Raw genomic sequence first — 11,288 nt, forward strand, 5'->3', positions numbered from 1 at the left:
AGCAGATAAAGGCATATTTTGTATAGGGTATACATAGTATGTAACACATAATAAAGGTCAGACTTACCAGACTCTTCCTTGACAATTTTAACTGCAGCCAGCTCCCCATTCCCTTTGTTCCTGGCCTGTAGAGATATATATAAATTATGTTAAAACACAGTCAGTGCTAAAGAAAGAAACCAGGGACAACCATACAAACAAATGTGGATAAACCACCCTAATAATTAACAATTAGAGGTAAGTAGTTAAATCATCAGTTAAACACAGATCAATTAATTCCACAGCAAAATAATTTTGAAAGAGAATACCTTTATTACAGAAAGTCAACAAACAAAATGAATAAAACAGGTTAAACAAGTATTACGCTGTAGTGAGCACATATTAAAGATTAAAATACCCTCCAAAAAATGGGAACAACAACATATTCCAAAAACATGCATTTAAGGTAACTGGCTTCCCTCCAAAAATGAGCTTAGACGGTGTTGATGATCTATGCATCTTGCAACACTATCTGCATGGAGTTTGCAGGTTCTCCCCGTATTTGCGTGGGTTTCCTCTGTGTATTCCAGTTTCCTTTCACATTCCAAAAACATGCAGTTAGCCTAATGAGGAACTAAACTCAAAACATCAAAAAAAACACTTACCTTCAATCCCGCAGAGCAGTCCAATCCCTCCGGGGGTGTCCTGCATCTGGTCCTGCGTCGTCTCGGCATTCGTACCGGTTTCCGTGCCGTATGGTAAAACATGCAGATATGTTAATTGTCTTCCCCCCAAAATTGACCTTAGACTGTATTAATGACATATGACTATGGTAGGGACATTAGATTGTGAGCCCCTTTGAGGGACAGCTAGTGACATGACTATAGACTTTGTAAAGCTCTGTGTAATATGTCGGTGCTTTATAAATATGGTGTAATATTATTATTCATGTTCTTCGTGGATAGGAATTACGTTTCACTGCATAAGTTTTTCTTAAAAGGTAACTTGCAAAGGAATACTTGGTTTTATGTTGAAATTAGTGATTTTGCTTTTGCCAAAGTTAAGTCTAAAATGGACACTTTCAAATAATAAAAAAAGAACAAAATAGGAACACATTTTTATGTGGGGTATTTTAAATCTTGGTATGTTACTATATTTATCTTGAATTATTTTAAGTTAAACAATACAGCAAAGGATGAAGAATAAACACATGAATACAAACAAAAATAAAACAAAATCCTTAAAAAGTTATTTTGAAAAATACATTATCCTTCATGTTGTTTATGCAGAAAGGAACAGATGATGTCACATATGCAATAATCCATTTTACCTGCCTGATCTCACTAGGGAAGTCAGAAAAGCTACTTTGGCTTTGTTTGCATGTGTCGGGTTAGTTATTTACTAACTAACTGCTAAATATGGTCTAACTATCCATGAATCAATAACTACTAGTAAGGGTTGGGATACCTTAAAACCAGGGGTGTCAAACTCTGGCCAGGGGGCCAAATCTGCTCCTCAACGTCCTTTTTTTTTGGCGCCCAAAGTAATCCTTAATATGAACTGCAGCTGGCCCACCACGGCATTGAATTAGTGCCGCTACTACAATTCCTAGCATCACTCGCGCCTATAGACCAGCGGGCCCTCTGCCTATGCGTGGCCCCCGCATTGGACTGATATATAGACGCAAAAAATCCCAAGAATTTTAGTAGAAGCGCTATTTCAATGAAGAGGGAGCAAGCGGCGGGCCACTCATAAGATTTAGCCCGCCATTGGACGCATCTGGCCTTTCCAGCACTCCCCCTCAGCTGTACTTTTCCTTGCTACTCCAAGGCATGGACTTGAATGGTTGGATTTTCATAGAAGAAAATTGTTATTATTATTGTTAGCCTGTGCAAAAAGGTTACCATTGAAATTTAACACAGAAGGCAACAAATCGAGAAAGAGGCATAAGATTTCTTCCTAAATAAAATTAAAAAAAAAATGTTATGCCTCTTTCTCTATTATAGGCTTGTTCCAGATTAAATGTGAAGCAAAACCTCTTTGTTGCCATATGAAAAGGGTTTATATCTAATGAGAAGAAAAAATTTCCTAAATTTCAAGGTTAGCCCGTGACTTTGTCTACGTTTTTAATTTTGAGTTTGACACCCCTGCCTTAAACCATCAACTCATATTTTGTGAAAATGGCAAAATATTGTCAATTATTCTGTCCCCTTCTCAGCACAGAATGTAGTATGATCATAATTTACTGAAGAATAAATAAATTGATCAAGGTGTGGCCACTTATAGTAGGCAAGAGCTCATACCACCACTGATACAGAATATACAAGCCATAAGTACAAATAAAAGTACAAAAAAATGGGGCACTCTCTAAAGATGCAACTTATCAATTCACTTGAACCTTTAACAGGCAAAACAACAAAGAAAATATTTTTAATAAAGAAGTTTAATTCTATTTGTTAACCATAAACAATTTTAAAAATTGAGGCCTGTAATACACTCCCAAAAATGTTGGGATGGAGGCAAGTTTACCACTGGGATACATCCCTTTTTTTGTTGATATTACAATTTGTAATCGTTTGTAAAACACACTAATGGTTGCATATTTTCAAGTGAAATTTTTGGTCATGCTTGCTGTATACAAGACTTGAGCTGCTCAACAGTCTGTAGTTGGTGTTGTCCGATTCTCCTCCTCTTCACGATGCACCAGATACTTTCAATATTAGATAGATCTAGACTACAGCCAGGCCAGTCAAGCACAAAGCCACACTTTTTGTAATATGTGCAGAATGTGGTCTAATAGTGTCTTTCTGAAATACGAATAGAGTTCTTGATAAAAAAGTAGTCTTCATTGGAGCATATGTCTCTCTAAATTCCAGTGTAAGTGTCTGCATCAATGGTGCCTTAACATATATACAGACGGCCATGCCATGCCATGATACACCCCTCATACCATCAGAGATGCTGGTTTTGGCACCTTTCATTGATAACATTCTGAATGGTCTTTCAAATCTTTGGCACATAGAATCTGATATCTGATAAAATATGGACTCATCTGAACACAGAACATGTTTCCATTGTCTTCTGGTCAATCTCAGATGACATAAATATAGTAGGGACATTAGATTGTGAGCCCCTTTGAGGGACAGCTAGTCACAAGACTATGGACTGTGTACAGCACTGCGTAATATGATGGCACTATATACTTTGTAATAATAATAATAATAATAATAATAATAATAATATGCCTCTGTCCCAACTTTTTTTGCTGCAGGCCTACGTTTCTAAATTTAACCAAATAGAATTACCGGTAAGTTTGTTGGTGAAAACACTGAAAAACTTTTGTCCTTTTTTCTGGTAAATAAAGGTTTACGTGATTTACACAAATTACAAAATGTATAGTTTATATTTCAGTTTTAGAAAGTGTCCCATATTTTTTGGAAATGAGGTTTGCATATATCTCTGACTTTTGCTCTGCTGGTAACTGTTCTACAAACTACACAGTGAAAATAGTTTCTTTTGCTATAGGGCATATACTGCAAGATATTTTGCAGCATAACCTCCATTAATGACCCAATGTCTGACATCTTCACTTGCACCATTAGGAACCTGTATTCAGCTCACACCAAAGTGTCTTCTCATGACTTTTCTTACGGTTTTCAGTTTGATTATAATTAAAAAAATATGCTTATGGGAGCAGAGATGTCTTCAGGAGGAGTGGGCAGAGGAATGCCCTCATCAGTGTGTGGCTGACCCCCTACTTCTCAGCCATAGGATGCAGCGGGTTCAGGACCAGGATATATTTCTCAATAGATAATCCTTCAAAACAACACGTGTAAGTCACAGCAGAGCTGCAAACACAGCCTGAAAGCACAAAAAGCTCTGAAATCAAAGAAAAGGGACGGGCAGAGCCAGTCCAGCTATGAAGGAAAGTTTTAGAAATTGATGGATGTCCATTAGAATATGGTGGGCTCTATCTGTTCTACTGTTAATGCACACTGTCAAGTGGTTTGGTGTGCAGCAAAATCATAGTAAGCAATTTCATTGTCAGAGAGCAGCCTGTACAACATTGCAAGACTGGAATACTGGGTGGAGTTCAGCTTTAACTGCTGTGTAGCTTGTAGAGAAATCCAGGGAGCTGACTGTGCTACCCAACAAGCTAAACTCAGTCACAAGGCTGGCTGGGCCAGAATTACAACCCACTTGCAGGTAAGATAAGTTTACATATATTTATTTGAAATGTATTTATAGGTTTGTATAGGGTTTAGCTTTGAATAGGAAAATATGATAACACCTTAAGCACAGAAATAAACAAGCTAGCTATCTGTCTGTTTGTTGTATCTAATGTCAGTGCGTGGAATTTCCCTCGAGATAGTCAGGTAAAATGGAAAACAATACAGATAGAATTCATGATTATAAGTATTATTTTTTTTTCCCAGATACAGAAAAAGTGCTCCAATCTCAATAACACTTTGCCTCCCTTCCTGGTAAGGTATAGCCACCTGGATATAATAAAGCAGCTGACAGCATCACAGAATGTGTCTGTTCCCGTAATACTCAAAGTAAACTAGAACAAGGTAGTTTCTTGTAAAGGATTACCTTATTTGATCTCTAAACAAGCCCATCCCCACCTAAATGTTTTTTATGATAAAGGCTAGGTTTTAAATGTCAATTGCAACAAGAAAAACCACCCCCACATGTCTAACAGTCTAGAATCTGCCCCCGGGGAAGCCCTTGTGTAGGCAGGAGTCTCCTGTGGGTTCTGAGGAAGATATTGCAAAATAAATTCACTTGAGAACATCTTTTTTGAAAGCTAAAGTCAGCAAATAAGCCACCAATATCAATCTAGAGCATCTGCAGATTGTACGATCAAGAACTAATTACTACAACATAAGCATATTATAGTAAAAGACACGTAAGTCATGTAAGGAAAAAGTCATGTAAGGAACAGGGGGCTACAGGAGTTCTGAAAATAATAGTTGTCTGGCTGTCAAGCTACCCACCAAACTTAATACCCTTAGTTATTGGTATGCAAATAGGGGCTTCTGGCATTTTGCTGCTTGTTCCAGTCCAAAGACTCCAATAGTGTTGAAGGGTTTTCATAGTAGCCAGTGAACTAGCATTTTCAGAAGGACTCTGGATGTCTGTATTACTCCCCATTGATATCTATAGACCTCATGTCCTCTTGTCGGGAAAAAGCACACAGAAGTCCATGATGCTATATGTAAGTTGTCTTTATGTTTCTGGATGTCAAAACCTCTAACTTGAACACTTAGAAAATACCGAAGCTATTGAACCAACATGATGGTCAGGCAATGGACAGCATCAGCGATAGCAGCCGGGGTATTTTTCGCAGCACAAATAAAACATGTAGTTTAAAGGCAGACTACAAAAATTAACACTTGCAATAGACCAGTGGATAAGGTATGTTGGTTCTATTGCAGAACTCAGAGGGAACTCCTACTTTCCACCATTTTCAGAAAGAGTATCTCTCATTTTGCAGCAGAATAGAGAACGGGTTTTGGATAGCTTATGTCCACTATTTCAATATCCATGTAACCCATTCTTTGCCCCCCATGCTCTACAGAGATTCCACCCCTAGTGCCCAACAAACATATAAATTTGTCTGCTGGCTTCGTGCAGACCATAGCACCCCACAAAATAAATTCTTCACCTAAAGGTTCAAAAGATATACGATTGTATAGGACAGCATCATTGTACGTCAAGGAGATATCTCTTAACCCCCTCACCTTTGCACATGAGGATCCCTTTCATGAAGTCCTTCCACTGAACTTTCATATTAGCAAAATGTTTACACCTAAGGTCCTCAGACAAATTATACCAAGCCATTCCTTATGCATTATAATCAAAAAACTTTAATTACCATGTAATTTGTTCTTCAAACCAAGTTTTTTTTTCTTCTAGATCAGCGACATAGTAGGCATAGTCCCAGGGCATTTTGGAATGTGGCTGGGGTCCAATGGTTAGAATTAATTTTAGTACTGAAAATGTTCACAGGAGGCCATCGGTGTGGCGGTGTGGCTCGGCTTGAGACTAAATAACGGAGTTTTACCGTTGAAGCCACAGTCAATAGCAGCCACAGAGAGTTATGAAAGAAATGCAAAAGCGGTTATTTAGGTCTTAGAAGGTTAAAAGTCAGGCCTTGCAATTCAAGACCGAGAACCACTAGCCTACATACTACCAGTTTCTCACTTCATCTCACCGCCTCTCTAACATGGCCGCACTTCTGTAATTCTGAATTTACTTCCCCAACAAAAATAGCATTATTTATTCACACTCGCTTGACCTTTCACATATGTTACTTCCAATATTATCAGCCACTTATTACTCATACGTGGCCAAACTTGGTTTTGTGTAGCATTTTACATCATTTGCAAAGTGTCATTGTCAACAGATGGAAGATGCAGTGGTACAAACACTTCAATCACCACTTGCAAGCTTTATTTATAAATACATTATAACAATAATCTTGTTACCATGTATTTTAAACTAGTTTGTTTATGCGCAGAAGGTAATCCATCCTACCTGCTTGGCCGCTTAGGATATCTGAAAAATCCATATTGCTAGGTATTCTGGTTGCCAGATTACCTAGCAATACTGGCTTCCATGTCCATGTTTTTTTTTTCAGGCTGGCTAATAAGTGTGCTGGGAGACCTTGTTTTGTTTGCTATGTGAATGCCCTTTCCATGTGCACCTTGCCTTAGAAACTATTTTTAGATTGTTTAGGTTGCCATTTTGGTTTTGTTTGTTGTATTTGGTGTAGGGACACACCAGGAGTCTTAGCTGTCAATCTACCCATTGCTATATAAAGTTCCTTGGAAGGAACACTGATAGTTTAGAGCAACCATTTTCAACCAGGGTAGGTAAAACCCTAGGGTGCTAGGGGGTTCCAAAAGCATTAACCTTCCACGTGATGGTGGCTGCATAGTTTTGTCGCCAATGCCATTTGGCAGGATCAGACGTATGATGCCAAAGCTCTTTCAGCTATATGTAGGGAGGCATTCTTTCCAAGGATCAAGGTGTATTTTTTCAAATAGCTGGTTTAAGTAGGGGCTTCCCAAGACCTGAAAATTATTTCAAGGTTTTCCTCAGGGGAACAAAAGCTGAAAAAGACTGATTTAGTGACCACATTTTCTGGGGGGAGGGTGACAAGACAGTATGGCTTCCACATATATAAACCTCTGTTTTTAACATAATTAGTTCAAAAATATTTTAGTTTTTTTTTTGCAGGCTGGCAAGTATGCTGGGAAACCTTGTTTTGTTTGTTTACTTTATTATCATATTCCTGATACACCATCTCCACATGTCTGGTTTCTATCAACAACAGGAAAAAAAAGGGATTAGTGCAAGTTGGTAATGGAACGGGCATTGAAGAAATTGTCCAACTGGGACACTTGAAGGGCTTTTTATTGCCTTTTTGTATATTTCTTACTGCAGTTTACTTACTGTACTGTAGTAAAACAGAAAGATATTGAGGATATTTCCCCTAGGCACATGCCGTAAAAAACTGAAAGGGGTTTAAACTATTGGAGTCTCGTCAATAGCTATTTCTTAAATCAATCCTAAAATTGAATAAATGTTATATCTGTATCATGTAGCAAAACCCTGACTAACTATCCCCTTACAATATATCCATCTCATCAAATTCCTATCCCTTGTGGATCTAACCCATTACCAGACTGGGGGATTGTGGGTCAGTCACCAGAGCATATTTTCTACGACAGCATGGGCTCCTGGAGTGAACTGGCAAAGGGGCCAACAAACACTGTTTCACTAGCAAAAGTGCCCTCATATATTCAAAAGCAAGAAACTTACAGGTCCCAATGGTATGGAGGATATCTTCATACATAAGACTTGCAACTTTACGATAAGTAGTATAGAGCATATTACACACAACACATTACACAATACACGTTTGCAGGTAGGATTTAGCATTAAAAAAGGAGGCTGCTAACAGGGACCAGGTGGTTGGAATGTGTTGGACATGTGTAAGGTAACAGTTGCCATTTCCCCCGTTGCAGGGCTTATGTGGGTCTCTTCTTATATAAAGTGGAATTGCTCGGGAAACATCTGGGAAATTTTGTGTTCTGATTTTGTCAATGATTAGGATTAGACCAACAACCAAAGACAGCTATTTAGCTTCCTCTTCTGCAGTGGACAGTGGGTGATGAAACATATTAAAATTCAGTTTACAGAGCATGTGTGAGAACCTCACGTCTCTCCTGTTACCATAAAAGAACCTGTGGATGCAGGGCAATATGGTAAGAAAAGGTCACGGTTGACTCATAGCTGCCTGATAATTAGGGAGTCAATTCCATCCATCCAAGGTGGGATGCATTTGGGTTTTCACAAGATGGAAGGTCGCATTCCAGTGAGCTCTGGTTGTTGAGGAAGAGTGGGCAGCCAGTAGCCTAACAATAGAAAGAAGCCCTGGTAGTATTCTACAAGGACAAGGGAGGTGAACGCATATAACATGTATGTGGGAGACAAAACATGAGTCATGATGAAGCTGCAAAAAGTAAGAGCCTTGATACCTAGAATGGATAGCAACATTCAGAAAAGTGGAGGAATGAATCAGAAGTTGCTATGCTAGAACAGAAGCTCTACAACAGTTTGCACCCTTTGCCTACAGTAACAGATCAATAAGTGTTAAAACTTATATACATGTCATACTAAGACTATGAGGTTGAAGAGCCATTTAGGATACCTATGTGTTCAGGGCTACCATTTACGTAGATCTGGTAGCTTAATGCAATATTTTGCAAGCACATAGCTGAAACAGAAAAGGCAGGCCCATAATTTAGGACCTGTCCAGTGATATATACACAGAAAGAGAGTGTCAGAAGACACAAGGCGTGCACACTGTTACAGGAAGCCAAAAGGCTGCTGTATGCACCTGTGACTTGTACAGCACAGGAAGCCACAAAACACAGCATGCATGATGAAGAGGGGGGTGAACCTTGTAGTCAGCAGGTGGCCCGAACATTGGAACAGAATACAGAATTTTTACACTTGTTCCTGCTAAGTGACATCACTGTGGTCAGCAAGCCCGATCAAATGTCCTTTGAGGCATAATAACCGCATTTTGTTGTAAACATAACTTCAACTTACATTAAGTAAATCAGCTAAGGATGTTATGATGTCAACAACATAGCTCCCAGCTCTCTTTTTTTGAGGGACAGTCCCTATTTTGAAACCAGGTTCCTCTTTCTCCACGGTTGCCTATTTTTTATACTATGCCTGCATATATATATTTATATAAATATACTCATCATTAAAGGCATCTGCAACAGCCAAAGTAGCATTTCTGCTTATTAAATCTTCTAGTTCTTCACAATCATATGATCTGAGATATGATATGATCTGTCTTTTGACTAATTTTTTTCCTAGCAAAATGTGCGCTGAAATCCAACCTTAGAAAGTTGGGTCAGATAGGGTTGACCCCTAAGACTGGATTAGCAACAACCTGGCCTACATAGGGTTTGTTCATCTTTGAATTGCAGTGGAACTACAACTCCCACGCTCACAAAATTCAGAGGTGAGCAATATGTGCTATTTATATTGGTGCAGTGTGTTGCAATGTCCTTCATTTTAAATGACACTCCAACACAATAAAGCAATGCATCTGGGTCACAAAGCACCACAACACCCATTATTGTACTACAGTGCAAAGTGGTGGGTTGCATTACCAAAATAGGCTCCTGATTCGATTTTAGGGCTACTGTGGTACATTGTCAGACCATGAATATTGAGGTGGCTACTTTAATGGACTGCATAGGTGTAAAGAAGGCTATTGGTGAAAGTGGCATTGTCTTAACACAATACACACATGTACTCTTTACAGAAATGCAGAAAGTGCAATGATGATCAAATCTAATGGATGTATTTTTAAAGCAGGGAATAGGATATGCATAGATCAGCTGGTAGATATTCCTGGAACATGCATTTTAAATTTCAGCGATTGATTCATTTCTGGTAAAGTTTTTTTTTTTTTTTTAAGTCACTTGCATGCTTTATTTATATGCCTCGAAGTTTTGCAAAATAGGGAACAAGTCATGCACTACTGTGATGGCCAGCGTGCATCAGCCCAAAGCAACCCAATATAAGTAAAGTTTAGCCCCTGGTAGGCAAAGGTTGGATGGCTGAAATAAGCAGAGCTTCATCTCATGTACTAGGCTTGCAAGGGGGTTATTCAATTTGCTATGTTATTATCATAATTCCCTTTAGTAAATCAGCCCCATAATATCATAGGGTGAAAACACTGCTCCTCCATAGATAACGTGAATTAAGTGTTGTCACCTTAGAATAAGCAGTGTTGTAGGATGATAAAGATAAATGCTTGCAAAAAAAAAAAAAAAAGAAAAGTAATATAGCCGCCACATCTAAAGTTTTAAAGCTACAATATATTACATTTGGATTCTTGGGTTTAGATACATCCAGCAACGTGTGCCAAACAGATCATTGTTATATAGATCCTGAGCAGTAGCAGTTTGGTATCACTTCTCTTTTACAGAAAATGAATAAGACGGTCTTGTTTCTGCTTTAAAAAGCCCCTTTTTTAGCATTGGGCTCACCTTAAAAACTTCTCCATAGCTTCCACTGCCTAGTCGGTTTATCAGCTCAAACACATCCTGAGGGTCTTGATTGGAAATTGTCAGTCTGCTCTGGGCATCCATCATCATGCACACTGAAAACATGCAAGTGATAGAAGCAAGCAATGTGAAATTGCTCGTCTTTGCACGCCGATTGGCTGATAAGGCTGCAGTTTCCTGGCTGTGCAGCCTTGTGTTACCATCAGTTCACTAGTCACATCCTCATCACAGAACACAGCAAACTGGCTTTACAGACATTATTCAAAAGGTACAAATTAGACCACAAATACAAAAAGCAAAAAAAGTTTCTCTACTAAAAATATGTACAAACAACTAAATACATATTATTGAACAAATAAAAAGTATTATTTGCAATAAACCTTTTACTTAGCCTTTAAAAAATTAAAATGGGGATATAGAGATTGGTCTATTGAAAAAAAAAAAGTTTGTAAAGTCATGATAGGAGCCCAAAATGAGTTGCGATTTGGGCAAATATGCAATTGCAATTGGGCAATTATTAGTTGTATGTAACTAAACCATATTTTTTAAAGGGAACACTGTAACTAAATATCAGAATTATTATCAAATATCAGACAGAAATAATCAAGTTGAAAATCTTTTGTGTATTCATTGAGAACAAGATGACATAAGAACAGTCAACAGAAACCAAAGTCATTACCACTCTGAGGGCTGGATTCC

The 11,288-nt window shown here is 38.3% G+C and overlaps 1 protein-coding gene across 1 annotated transcript in view; it reads right to left on the reverse strand.

Annotated features, from left to right (window-relative positions):
• The window catches only part of MAP4K1 (mitogen-activated protein kinase kinase kinase kinase 1), a 40,920-nt gene extending 30,177 nt beyond the window's left edge, over nt 1-10,743 (reverse strand). The window contains exons 1-2 of the mRNA XM_072430816.1: nt 10,572-10,743; nt 68-125 (exon numbers count right to left, since the gene is read on the reverse strand). Of these exons, the coding sequence (XP_072286917.1) occupies nt 68-125; nt 10,572-10,694 (181 nt within the window). The 5' untranslated portion in view covers nt 10,695-10,743. The remainder of the gene's footprint in view (nt 1-67; nt 126-10,571) is intronic.
• Between the last annotated feature and the right edge of the window lie 545 nt (nt 10,744-11,288).

This window comes from Pyxicephalus adspersus, chromosome Z (genome assembly GCF_032062135.1).
Source record: "Pyxicephalus adspersus chromosome Z, UCB_Pads_2.0, whole genome shotgun sequence".
Taxonomy (NCBI): Eukaryota; Metazoa; Chordata; class Amphibia; order Anura; family Pyxicephalidae; genus Pyxicephalus; species Pyxicephalus adspersus.